At 44.2% G+C, this 14,000-nt stretch overlaps 1 protein-coding gene across 1 annotated transcript; it reads right to left on the bottom strand.

Annotated features, from left to right (window-relative positions):
• Positions 1–1,269: 1,269 nt before the first annotated feature.
• Positions 1,270–13,733, bottom strand: MTHFSD (methenyltetrahydrofolate synthetase domain containing). The gene is made up of 7 exons (XM_010006258.1): positions 13,680–13,733; positions 13,090–13,203; positions 12,250–12,363; positions 10,669–10,759; positions 9,681–9,793; positions 9,348–9,473; positions 1,270–1,798 (listed from the first exon to the last, which is right to left on the bottom strand). The coding sequence occupies exons 1-7, from the start codon at positions 13,731–13,733 to the stop codon at positions 1,283–1,285; spliced, it is 1,128 nt and encodes a 375-aa protein (XP_010004560.1). The 3' UTR covers positions 1,270–1,282.
• Positions 13,734–14,000: the final 267 nt, after the last annotated feature.

Here is a 14,000-nt window from a genome sequence, read left to right as displayed (position 1 = left end):
GATGCTTACTTTGACTACGTGCCCAGCATCAATGGCAAAAGTGCTTCTGTTTAGAAAAGATGGTTCAGCCAAAATTCAACTTGTTTTTCAGGAATAGGAAACCAAAGGGAAAAAACCCACCCTAATAAAAGACACATCAAAAATCCACCATCATTCTCCTTGAGCCCAAAGTGAATGTTCATGTATGTCCAGACCTTGCTGTTCAAGCCCAGCACTTGACAGCCCTTCCACAATGAGTAGCTGCCAGTGCTGCTGTCTAACCCTGTCTGAGGATGTGGGGGCAGGAAGACCACACTGGTGGTGACAAAGGCACAGCAGGAACAGGCTTTGCTCCCATCTCCAGCAACTTTTCAAACAACCCCATACCAGACTAGTCACCCACAAGTTTTGACTGTGGTCTGTGCTTTCCATTTCCACTACCATGATTAATAGGAATGTCATTTCCCACAGGCAATGGAACCCCACCAAATTGCAAGAGACAAGGCCATCAGGAAAAGTGTCTATTTAATAATTACCTGCATCCATCACAAAGGCACCTGAAGTGTTGTGGGGAAAAGCAGATGAGAAAAACTGGTCCTCACTTTTCTCTCCCAGACTGAAATAAGAAATACAAGGTTTCCAAAGGGCTGAATTAACAAAACAAAGCTGAGAAAGGGGCTACCATCTCTTCCACATGATGTTAATAGTTATTACTAGAACTTGGTGGCTGAGACAGTGTTTCCACAACCATTCTTCAAGAGCACAAAAAGGGCATTCTTATGAATAATATGCTGAAAACTCCCAACAGGCAGAACCCATTTTTTTAGTAAACAGAATTGTAACCCTTAAGACAGATTTACTGCAGGGGGCTTTTAAGCTCCCAAGTACAAATTTGCAGGTACAATCTTTAGCTGACAGAACACAACCACCTCACCCCATCTGGCTGCACACAGCTACCAAGAGACAGGCTTTTTGATCCAGGTCTAACCAATGTACATACCAAACAGCACAGCCACCCCAGCCAGGGAAAAACCAACAGCACCACTCTGCAGGTGGCCCTTTGGGGAAACAGCCCCTCTGTCACCTGTATTAACAAATAGATGTTGCACACACAACTGCAGGAGTGAGGCAGGCAAGTCACCTGCCAGCTCCATGCCTCATTTGTTTGAAAATTTGGCTTTGCACTCTGTTGTTTAGCCTGCAGAAACCAGAGGACATACCAAGCTCCTTGAAAACTTAGGTTGGCTTCTCACAAAACAATGAGAACATGCCTATTTTTCTTTTCAGCCCCCTCTATTCATATTCATTTCTGACTATTGATTTCTACTTGCCCTTTGTTTCTCTGATTCTTGGCCAGCTCAACTCGCCAAGTATTGCCCCCGAGGCTCAAGCCTTTCAGAGAGGACACAGCACTCTCTGCAGTTGTTTTATCTTTGTAATCAAGAAAAGCCCTGTGCTGAGCTCCTTGCCAGTTCAGTCGGAAAGGAGTTGCATGGAATTCCCTCAAAGCAGATTTCAGCTCACTCACTCTGACGCTGGGAGGGATGTTCCCCACATACACAGTAGTAATCATCCCAGATCCCTCTAATCTGGGACTTAAAGAAGCACTTCCAACACAATGTTGTCCTGGTTGGGCCAAGCCCATGGCAGCCTGGGGTCTTGAATTTTCAGCCACCACCTTCTCATTTACTGCTGCTGGTGTGTTGGCATTTGTCAAGTCCGACTGTTCATCTTGGAGGGTAACATCCTTGCCAGCCTGTTTCTCTCTGTATCTAAGACTCTTCAGGATGGGGATTTTTTCCAGCATCTCATAGCTGACCTAAAAAGGAGGAAGAGAGACACAATTATAGGATTCTGCTCCTTCCAGAGAGAGACAACAACTGTCAGGATCTATTTGCACCATGAAGAGAGGAACCTTATTATATCACTACTATCCAGAGTGCCAGAGCTTTCAAAATGTTGCTAACTGCTGGCCTGATTCTGAAGCTGCTCCCTAAATACACACTGCAGGACAAAAATAAACATTAGTTGCTCTTTAAGCAAGCAACACAATGTAGATCCAGCAGGAAAATCAAAACCAAACTCACAACTATTCGATTTTGACTTTTATTTATCAGAGTGCTTTCAGATTTGCATTCTCATTGTTATCCCTTCATATTTGCTTTGAGCCAGGGCCTGTGCTCCTGCTCTGGCAGAATCCTACACGCCTACAATTCATCAGACCATCAGGCCCTTTCATTCTGCAGATCTCCTTGTGCTCTTTCCCCTCAAAACAGGATATCCCGTAGGCTGGGTCACACAATGGGGAGGGACGATGGTGTTAAGTTTGCAGCTGAGGAGCGTGCCTTGTAGCAGAGCTCCCATGAGTGTGGGCTCAGCTGGAGGCACATTCTCTGCTTGTGGCACATCACCACAGCCTCCCCCTTGTCATCCCACCTCACACACCACCCCCAGCTACTCATCAGATCCCACATGGGTCTGCTGGGCTGGATCACGGAACAGAAGAGGGCCTGGACACTGTACTTCAAAACTGTGAATGCTCTGCCCCTTCCACCCACCCCCAGCTCACGAGCAGCTTTTCTGGAAGGGCTCTTCCTCTCAACAGCTGAACCCCATCCATCTCAGGCATGAGATGCCCCAGGCTGCACTCGGTGACTGGCAGGAAACGCAGTGGTTCCCCAGCTCATGTGGTCTCGCTCTTGGCTCGCAGACTGAGCTTGGAAGGAGGAATAATTTGTACTTGGCTGCTGGACAAGCAGAACATCCATCAACACAAGATCCAGTTCTTAAATTTAGGGAGGAAAACAAGGCCTGGGGAAGTGATGCCTGAGCTAGCAGAGACCCAAGCTAGTAGCCCACACAGTGTGAGCAAGCCACCCTAGCAGGGCACTGCACCCAAGTGGCTCATTGCCACTACCCTTCAGCAGGCTGGACTGGACCAGCACCAGCATATCCTGACTAGAACATGCCTGCAGATCTCCCAGCTCAGATCTCTCTCATCTCAGAGCCCCTGAATCCCTGGTTCTACACTTACAATCAAGAGTGAGTATGGATCTGGTTGCACCACATAAGGTCTAAAATGTACAGTCCTTTAGGGAGAGTAGCCCAGCTCTGAAGTGACTCAAGTAGAGTCAAAGCCAGGGTGGGGGCAACCTGAGCTTTAGGTAACAGGAAAGCCAGTCAACAGAAGTCTCTCAAATATTCCCAGGGCTCCTCTTCTGAGGAGCAAACAAGTAAGTTTTACTTCAGGCTGAAACCAAATAAAAACAGAGTCTACATAAAGCCTGTCCTAGCTCTGTTTTGTTAATACAGAATGAAAAAGCAGAATAGAAGTAACTTCCACTCGGCCACACTGCGGCCTCAGAATCAAGGTGTTTGAGATCAGACCCTTTAAACAAGCAAACTGACTGAGAACAAGTTCTGAACAAATCTGGCCTGGTCTGGCAGCCAGTACAGAGAGGCAAGGACTTCCTCTGGGGCTCTGGGAGCCTCCACACTGTGAAAGGTACATGCCATTTTCAGATTTTGAAGAGTTATTGCTCTGTGGATTCTTGGACTGATTTGTTTTTCTCAGCCAAGAATTCAGACTGCTGTGTTCAACAGCAAACTCTCCTTCCCTGGGCAATAGAACATCAAACCAATGGCTGAAGCCATCTTACTTTGTTTTTACTGGCCAACAATTAGGAACATTTGTTGTCCTCTGTCAGATTTCTATGTGAAATGTAAGCTCTAAGCTAATTAAACCAAACAGGAAAAACATTTTTCTATTCTCATGCAACTAATCACTCCTGGGCCCAAAGAACAACCTCAACCTCTTACCAAGTGTATGTACAGTTCCTTTCACCCTGACATTAAACTCAGTTCCCAAGGCATGGACTGGGTGCTCAGTTGGAAAGATCAACACCACCAAGGGCAAGCCCTCAGCCCTTTGTAGATTAAGGGCATCAAAGAGGTGGGGGCTGGAAGGATGATCTCTGGAACTCCCAATCATTCAAAGAAAAAACAAGGAGAGGATTTAGATAATCCAGAGGCCAGGACACTCTCTAAAAGTCTTCAACTGGCCAGACTTCAAGATGGCCTCTCCTCTCACTAGAGTGACCAGTAGCTTTTGGCACCTGAGTGGAGCTCTTGGAGCTATTGTTTCAGGCTCCCTGCAGACACAGGAAGATGTGGTTACAACAGTGTATGTGTCCTCACACAACTGTTGTTTCTTATTGAAGCTCTGATCAAACATCACCATGAAGTGAACCTACCACTACCTTAAATTCAGCTCTGTGCATATATACCAGTGCACAGCCCTTACAGCACCAAAGCAACAGGGCAGCTGATTAGACACATGGATACTTTGATAACAGGAAACATTCTGTAAAGAAACCTACATTAGACAAGTTCTGTCACTGCCAGCTGACATCATCCTGCCACAAACAAGAGACAGAGGATTTACCTTAAGAGCTATTTTCCCTAGGGTCTAGGAGCAATATTTCAGCAACGCCAAACTTTCTAAATCCTTCCCTCTTTTTCCCCACTTTTATGTCAAGGCAAGACAGAAACTCAGTTTGTGGTTCTAGAGTTCCAGTTCCAACAACCAGTCCACTACCTTTCTTGGGGTCCAAGGGGTGAGAGCCAAAAGGGCAAAGGGGGCAGTGGGTGGCAGAGAAGAGGAAAAAACTTGCTCTGCTCTGTTGCAAAACAGCAAACAAAAGAGCTCTGTGGTAGTACAATATGTTGCTCATTATGATAATGCAAAAAGTTTCTTTTGTCTTGTGAGCTGTGGAGGATTGCAATGATTTATTTCCACGTGGAGAGAGGCCAAAGATATTAGTCCTCTCTTTCAAACAAGCTGCACGTTTCTTGGTCCTGTGCTGGATGTTTCCTCCTCCCTAGCCTTGCCTACCACTTGAGGCTATACCAGGATGCAAGGGAGCAGCTGGGTTCTGCCCCAGGTCTCATTGATCCAGTTATATGGACCTGGGCAAAGCCAGTGACAGAAGCTTCCTCCTTTTCTCCCCACATCCCAATAAAGTCAAGGCCAAACCATTTATTGATGTTTGTAAACTTTGTATTGAGCATTGGGATTTAGCTAAATGATTGGCTTTGGCAGTGAAGCCAGCACAAGAAGTTTCCTATTATCCCTTGACCACCAATTCCCAGGCCAGTTCCCTACTTCAGCCCTCTGGGGTTGGCCAACAGAAGTGCTTGTGGGTCTGTGCTATAAACGCAGTAACTGAAGTGATTCAGGTTAAAAATAACTCCACAAAGGCAATTAATCATTTAACAATCCTGCTTTGCTCACTGCCATAGCTGGGAGAGCCTTGGGGAAAGAGGACAGCAGGGTAGATGAATTCTTCTGGCACACAATTACCGGGCTATGGGAAAGGAGCTGAGAAGGGAAACGTGGCCCCTTTCTGACAGAAACCTGAAGAAAACAGTCTTGGATGCTGACTGCCAATACAAATCTCCCAGCACTTAACCCTGAGCACCCACTCTCAGGACACCTGGTTTGGTCCCAAAACAATGCAGTGGCAGATGTTCTGCAACGTCTCTGCTGAGACATCGGGGCTCTCTTCAACCACTGGTATTCCAGAACAGTGAGCACAGCCACTTTCAATATTTTGCTGGGGAAAAATGAAAGATGTGTTTGTCCTCTGACAGAATGAGTAATGCTGACCCCTGATGCAGTGCAGGCCAAGCCAAACACCACTTGGATTTCCCTGGCAGCAGAGGCGGCGCAGTTCTGATGTAGGAGGATGAGGGAAGGACAGCTTGAGCCTGGAGAGCAAGCTAGGTCTGCTGTTTGCTTCTGCTTCACACACCAACTGGTGTAAGAACACATGGCTCAGGATGGAGACAGATGCTGCTGCTGCTGCCCTGCCCTGGAAGGCTGCAGTCAAGATCCTTTAATAGAGCAGATCCACCAGCCCAAGTTTTGAGGATGGTAGAAAGAAAGTGTCTGGAAAATTCAGCTTTGCCCACCCTGAGGAGTGTCTGACCCAAGAGGTCATCAAGGTCTCCAGGACAGAGCCCACCTCTCGTGTTGTGACCCTCAGCAGCTGCTTGTTTCAAGGAACACTGAGCTCATGGAGGTTGAAAGCACAGACAAAGCGAGGACAGGCCAGCACAGTCCAACATTTTATCATCCATTTGCACAAAATGTCCAAATATGAGCACGCAATCCCAGGGCATATTTCTGGGAGCTGGCAGTCCATGAAATCTGCTAGTGTCCCTCAGGAGAAATATATGCAACCCACATTTGGAATCCATCAGCAAAAAAAACCCAACACCACGATTCCATGGACTCTGCAGCAAGGGTCAGACTTGCCAAGGTGTTGAGATGTTTAACCATGCATGGAACCATGCCCTGCTCACACTGTCCCTCCAACAAACCAAACCAAACCTTGGCTAAACTAAAAGCAATTTTCTTCTCATGGCAACACTGTGCCCCTGCTAAAAAGTGTTGCCAGCTTGAATGTGTGAATTTTTGAGCTTTAAAACAACATCAAGCTGTTTGCTGTCAGATAGTTTCCATCTCTGCCACTGCATCCTGAACTGTTTCAGCATTAGACCCAGGGATTCCCCTGGTTCATTTCATTTGGAAAAAAAAAAATATCTCTTCCTACTTCTATAAAATTCTCTGTAAAAGAGTGATTAAAGAAACAGAAGGAAATGCTTGCTAGCATCTAGTGTTTTTTCCACCATCTACACTAATTTCCCTCTTCATAACCCCATCAATTTTAATTGGTTTGTATCGTTTCAATTTAAAATAAGCACGGAACAAATAACTTCATAATTGTGACAAATATAATAGACAGTGTCACAGATAAAGATCACAGCTACCCATACAAAATACTAAATGGGAAAGTAAGTAGTTGCATGAATTTCGAGTTCCCAGAAACAATGGGTTAGATTTTCAAGACAGATGAAGCCAAATAATTCTCCACTGGCATCCAAATAAAGTTTTCCAGAGTGCTCAGCTCTTGCTGTCCTCCAAGAGCATGGACTGATTTCTCAAAACCTTGTTCTCAGATGCAGAAAACTCAGCCATAAACACACTCCAGTACTGCCTCTGTCCTTAGAAGTGTTTCTAGAGTGCCTAGCACTGATATTGATCATGTTCCTTTGGTATTAATACTATTGTAGGCTTTATACTTGCTTGGAAGTCTTTAAATTAGCATTTCTGTGACAAAAATCAGAGCAAATAATTCACATCTTCCTGTTTGGAAAAACATCCTACCTCAACAGCAAGAAATAGCTCAGCTGGAAATTCTGAGAAGAACTGAAAGGAAGCAACCAAGCCCAAGTCAAGCTGGTTACCCCGAAAGTGAATCATTTACTCTCAGAGGAACACCTATTTACCCCATCCCCATATCAGACCCACTATTTCTTTCCTACATGGCACATAACATACAAAAACGCTCCAGGAAATTTGCAGTAGCCCTTTGAGCACAGAAATCTAGCCTGGAGACTTGCATTTTGTTTGCTGCACAAGACCCTTCTTACCTCTTTCAGCTGAAAGCAGCCTGTCTTAAAGGCTGTTTATCCTAACAGCTTCAGGGAAGCACCTCCTCTACAGCAATGCTTGGCTGTAATCCCATGTTTGCAAACACCTTTAATTTAAGCTCTTAAATCATTGTCTTGGCTTGATCCAGCCACCTTCCTGAAGGATGAACTTTTCTGCAATGTATTTTACACATCACACATCTTAACAATGAAGTTAAGCTACTTTCAGTTGACAAAACACCATATTTAGAAGTGGGTTGTTTATTTATTCACTACCTCTAGGTTCATTTAGTTTTGCCCTGAGGAACAGGAATGCAACAGTAAAACCAGGATTTGAAGGAGAAAAGGATGTAGAGAAAAGGACCTAGAAGCAGCCAGAAAAAGTCCAAGGATAAACACTTAAATGACCCACATCAAATCCTACACTTTTACCACCTTGTTGATTAACTGGACCTCCCACAACCACAGCCTTATACAAGTGGTTCAGCTCCCTCTGAAAGAATCATGCTCTTTTTTTTTCTTCTTCTTCATGACACTTTGTTCTTGTCCCAAAAGGACAGAAATGTGGTGACTATCCCTGCTCTGGCTACTATCCTCCAATATTCTTATCAACATACCCTCTGAAGAACAGCCAAAAGCAGTTTTAGCTATTAAATCAACATTCAAATAAAGGCTGAGTAGGGGAACGTGCTCCATTCTCAGTGAAATCTGTACAAAATTCAGCAAGAGGTGTGTTTTTCAGACACCACCACCCATACAGAGTTGTGGCAGATCCTTCATTGGTTTGAGGCATATAAGACTGAGAATGACTTTTTTTTTCCTCTGCAAAGGAAAGAAATGCAAAGGTAACATGGAATTTGAAACATTGCTTGGGACTGACTGACTTCTTCTGAGTGGCACAAGTTTCACAAGAATTCAACATCCCCTGCAAGAGACTCTGCCCCTCAAACCTTTGAAAAATGCCACTGCTAAAGGGGCTCAGACTGAATAAAAAAAAGTGTCAGCAAGGCCACTTAATGAGACTGAAGCCTGACATTAAGACAGACAAGCAAGCAAAAATATTTTGGCAAGATGGATGGAGCACAAGGCCTTCAAAACAATTCAATTCAATAATATCCTAAAAAAAAATGATTCAAAAATAATTCAATGGAAAAAATGCACTAGTAGAGAACGTTTATTTATTTATTTCTAACCTCAAGTCCTCAACCACAAGCAGGGGAAAATACTCTCCCACCATAGGAATAAAAATAGTACTGGCTAGAATTGTTTGTTGCAGAAACATTACCTTAAAAATTTAACTCTTTTGGTTGGTTGGCAAGTGCTTGGCTAACAACTTTTGATCTCCCTAGAAGTATTCACTAGTGATTCCTCAGTGGTTTCTGCAAGATATGGGTAAACTATTCCTCACTTCAGCATTCCTATTATTACTTAGTCATGCAGGATTGCGTCTTCTCCCAAACTGGAAGATTTTAGGAATGAAAATCTAATGACAAAGAAAAAAGTTTTCCCCATGTGAACTTCCAGTAAAACTATTCACTAAATACTTTTCTGAAATCATTTGTGAAGCTGCTCAAGCTTCCTGACAAACTCAGATGGGGGAACAACTAAACCCATAAAAGAGTATTCATCAATAAATAATGATTTGTGATTTTGACACAGCACCCTCAGCTTCACTAACATGTTTCTCCTCCTCACTATGACCACGTAAAAAAAAGCTGAACAAAGATACTGCTGTTCTGTTTCATCTGACAAACACATCTCCTCCTTTTCCAAGTATTTCTAATACAACAAGTGTGTTTATAGGCAAAAAGGGGGGGACTTATCAAGAGAATGTTGGTACCACTGAGCCACCATTAGCAGAGGTCACTTGCCTTATGCCATATTATCCCCCGAGGTTTTGGTCGTTTGCAGTCAGTCTTGATAGTTCTTGTTGGAGTCAGTATATAATCCACAGTCAGATCATGATCACCAAGAAGTTCTTCTCCTATGTCAAGCACCTAGAAGGAACAAGAGATTTGGTAAATAGGTAGAAATAAAGTCACTGAAGTGATGCATTATTCCTGAGGTCTCGAAACATATGATAATCTGTGGATGATGCTGGAAGCAAAGACCTAAACCAACATCATTCCAGGTCTCTTCTTCAGACTCACATTCCCTGTCACATTGTTCTGACCCCTCACTTGGCACTGGATATTTTAACTTACCTGACAGTCATGCACAATAGTAATTACAGGTGTGTCCTCCTGCACTGCACCCATTGACACCATCATTGCATATTCCATGTCTGCATAACCTTCCCCTTTTCCAATTCTCCAGCCTAAAATGCACAAAAGCCAACAGAGACAGTGAGCACAGGAACAGCAGAGTGGGAAGGCTGGTACCTGTGAAGAGCAGGGAGATAAACCAAGCAGCCTGCAACTGCTAAACCAGGCACAGAGCTGAAACTTGGGACCCCTCACAGAATGCAGCTTTCCTTACAATTAAAACAAAAAACAATTAAAGACATTAAAACAAAAGGGTTGTTTTAATAAAGACGTAAAAGATCCCAGGAGCCTCCCATTCAGAATAAACCAAATCAGTTCAGTTAACACAGAGGCATATTTACCTGTTGTAATTAGAACCCTCTACTCATGTCAAATATAGGTCAAACTTGTGGTAAAGAGGAGTCCGGGTCACACCCAAAGAGCAGGTTATTTTTAGGCAATGGATAAAGTCAATGGAACATTTTTCACCACTAGCAGGTCTTCAAAATACTAGAAAATCCAAAACCTGATTCCCAAAGAAGTACTGAATCAGTAGGCGTAACATGTCCTTTCACACACCATGTGAGAGGAGAGCAGATCCTCTGAACAGGGAGCTCTCTGATTCTTTTAAAAGAAAAAAAAATTACAAATGAAAAATTGCTTGCCTGAGGAGTTCTACTGCAGGCCAAAGCACTGGCCTGCATGCTCTAAATCTCACTGCTGGCTGTCCTCCAAGTTCTGGTGGTATTGCTGCAAAGCTGGTGGTGGTTCTTCCTGGTTGGATTGGGACCAGTGACTTGTCCCACAGAAGAGACACAAGTCAAGACCCTAATTCAGCTCCAAAAATTTGGGTTTGCCTCAAGGAACAGGCAGTGTATCCCACTGAGATGGTAAATTGTGACTTTAGCCCCTCCTTCTCCTTCTGAAAGTTGACAAGGCTTTATCTTACCTTTTTCTGAGACAGCCACTGATCCTACAACAACCAAGTCCACTCGTGCTTTCCCATCCAGACCTACAGGCACACTGAACTCCTTTACACCCTGCAAGAAAAATGGAGTTTTCAGTTCACAGAGTGCAGAGTCTTCCAACCAGTGAGGCAGAAATCCAGAATAGTTTGATAAATCCAAGTAACTGCCCTGGCTTCAAAGTGTTTCTTCCACGTATAGCTAAACTGTACATGTCTGGAAAGTTATCCTCCAGGGAATCCTGGAATGCATTCCCTCCTAGAGTGACAAGAATTTTGGCACATTTCAAGGAGAGCTAAGGGAGGTGGGCACTTTCCTAAGCAAAGTTAGTTATTTGGGACCAAAAACTTGTATTTTGAAACCCTTCAGTGGACATTCATTTCTAAAAATGAGGTCAAATGACCTACACTAACTTAAAGACATAATATGTAAATTCACACCCATGAGGAGTATCAGAGCACTGTACATTAATTCTCCCAAGGTTAATTTACAGACAGATAACTAACAGCATAAAGATGCTAAGCTGCTTGTCTGAAATCACACAAAATGCTTTACTGAAGCAAAACTTTTAGAGGTTTAACATTTTTAGAAAGATACCTTAGAATTCATTCACTCTCAATACATATGTCCAGCATAATGTAAACCCTCCTCATGCTAATTCAACTTGGGGATAAGTTAATCCTCACAATGTCAAGGCAAATATTTTCTGTGCAGAGCACAAAACCAAAATGATCAGTATCTTGTGACTGATTACCTGTACTAATGCTCAATACCTACTTCACAGCAGCCTGGTAAGAACTGTTTGCACAGTACTTTGCAAATACAAACTGCTAATAGTATTTATTAATTAGTGTGCCTGGTGGGGGGAAAGACCAGACACGTGGTGGCAAGATCACAGAGCAGATACGAGGCCTGAGGCAGGTCAAGAGAAAGGTTCTTCTCAAAAGTGCTCTGCAACCCTGAAAAGCTTCATTAGTTAACGACTCTAATAGTTCCAACAAAGGAAGTCACTACTAATTGCCACCCATTTACAGCTCTCGGTTGTAGGCAGGATTACTGCAGAACTTCATTGCCTTTAGGAAGGGGAAAAAGAATGAAATAAAACCTACAGAGCTGGCCTATTCACAATTATTTGCACAAGTTTTCATGAGGAAATAAAGCTGCGTTTAAGACCAGGCAGGTTCCTCTGCCCAACCCCGCAGTGTGATATTTCACCACCGGAGGGCAGCAACACACCGCCCTGAGGAAGGACGCAGCCCACAGCTTTTGTACCGGCTGATGCAAATGACACAATTCATCTGCTTTCAGATCTAGGATTCGGAAAAAAACCGGATCTTTCCTAATCAGTAAAACCAGATTTACTGACCAGATTAAGCAAAACCTGTAAGCAGTGTAGGGGTGACCTCTGATAGGGGTTCACCAACTCAAAACTGCAGAATACAGGAGGATTAGAAACCTCAAGATCCAAGACGAGTAGTATCTGGTTTTCCAACCTCTAGCTGGAACTTTGTAACACAAGACTCCTCTACAGGTTAATCCAGACCTCTCCTATTTTCCATCCCTACCTGGGATGTAGCACATATTTTCAGGATCTCCTTAGATGCACCTGAAGGTGGAACAATCCTATTGAACAGCCCAGTTCTCAGCCGAGGTGTGGGAACCAACAGAGTCTTCCTTGCCTGTGCAACAGAAGTTTTCACAGTAAAAGGAGGTGAGCCACTAAAATATTGTTACTATCCCACAGATCCACATGTGGTCAGTCTTCTTATTTGCTATGAAGCAGTTAGCACTGCTGATTGTCTTGTGCTTGTAGCTGAATCCCCTCCAGTACAGCAAAATTCCAGCCAAGACTTGATTTAGGAAACAGATGGCAACACCTGTTGATCTCCAGTGCGTTCCCAGAAAGGAGCTACACATGTAAACAAGTGACCATGCACAGGTCTCAGGTAAGCCTGTCCCACATTCATCTTGTGATCAACATTAGGGCAATTTGAGGCAAAGGTACCTTACATGTTTCAGGGAGTAAGAACACAATGATGGTGAAACAGCTCCACAGAAACAGATTTACTTCCCCAAACTCTACCTGCACCTTCACCATCTGCTAAAGAAGGCAAAGACACCTTAACATGAGCAACCTCATAAGGCTCAGGGCTGGGAAAGTTCCCACTGGAAAAATGGCAGGTGTTGCCCAGGAGGGGCTGCCCAGGAGTCCCACTGCTCCTCGGGGGTACCAAGGTGCCATCACCTGGAGCACAGCCAGCCGAACACCTTCCAGAGGCTTGTCAGGATCCACTTTAACCTCACTTGCTCTGTTGAACACATCCAGCTCCTTAACAGAGCAGCAAGCCTGGTGAGAGCCCTGTGTGAAGAAAGGAAGCAAGGGAAAAGAAAACATGTTCACTTACTTCCAGCGTTAGGAAGCGAGCATTCTTCTGGGGAGTGTCAGGATTGATTTTTACAGTATTGGCAGCTCTGAACTCCTGTAAAGCCAGAAGCCTTGTGGCAGCATGGGAGGCACCCTGTGTTCATAAGATACCAGTGCATCACCAAGGAGTCAACAGCAGAGATGGGAAACTTACAATCTTTCCTCCTACAGAGGCTGATTTTGCCAGATTTTAAACATGATGGAACGTACTGTTAATTTTGTGATGTTTCCTACAGGAAATTCTCCCACACCAAGAGATGCTGAGAGCTTGACTAACGTGTCTCACACACCTTAACTGATCTCACAGGCCTCAGAAAAAGAGGCCAAAACAGACACAAACAGATTCCTTCAAGCACAAGCCATAGTCAGAGACTTTCAGATTAAGACTTTCTGGACAAGGTTCTCTCTTTACAGAGGCTACACTGAACTCAGAAGATTCTCTCTTTAACTGAGCAAGGTGCCCCATCTTAGCAGAGCACACATTTCTCTTGTCACTTAAGCTGCTTTCCCCTTGCTTGAGGGCATGATAAAATCTTGGGCTTCCCCCACCTGCTCCAATGTCTATTTTACCTCAGCCCTGGGGTCAAGCAGAATGCTTCTGCCAGTCTCTTGGGCACAGCCCATCTCCTAATGCTGCTCATGGGCTAAAACACCCAGCACAGATCCCCACAGTGTTATTTTGGCCATCATTTCTTCAATACCTGGTAGACACGTGGCTGCACATCTGGAGCTGGGATTAGATCAAGTAAAAGCAGTGGCCTGAGTAACTGAATACTTGGAAGTCCTCTTATTTCTTCCTCTCACCCACCAAAGCAGGGACACAATGAAACCAGAGCAGGAGGATAGTTCTTCCATCACTGCCCAGCAACACTTTGGCAGCAGTAACTTGGC

This window comes from Chaetura pelagica, unplaced genomic scaffold (assembly GCF_000747805.2).
Source record: "Chaetura pelagica isolate M959 unplaced genomic scaffold, ChaPel_1.0 scaffold139, whole genome shotgun sequence".
NCBI classification, from domain to species: domain Eukaryota; kingdom Metazoa; phylum Chordata; class Aves; order Apodiformes; family Apodidae; genus Chaetura; species Chaetura pelagica.
The sequence above is the reverse complement of the archived record's forward strand: the minus strand, read 5'-3'. Positions and strand labels throughout refer to the sequence as shown.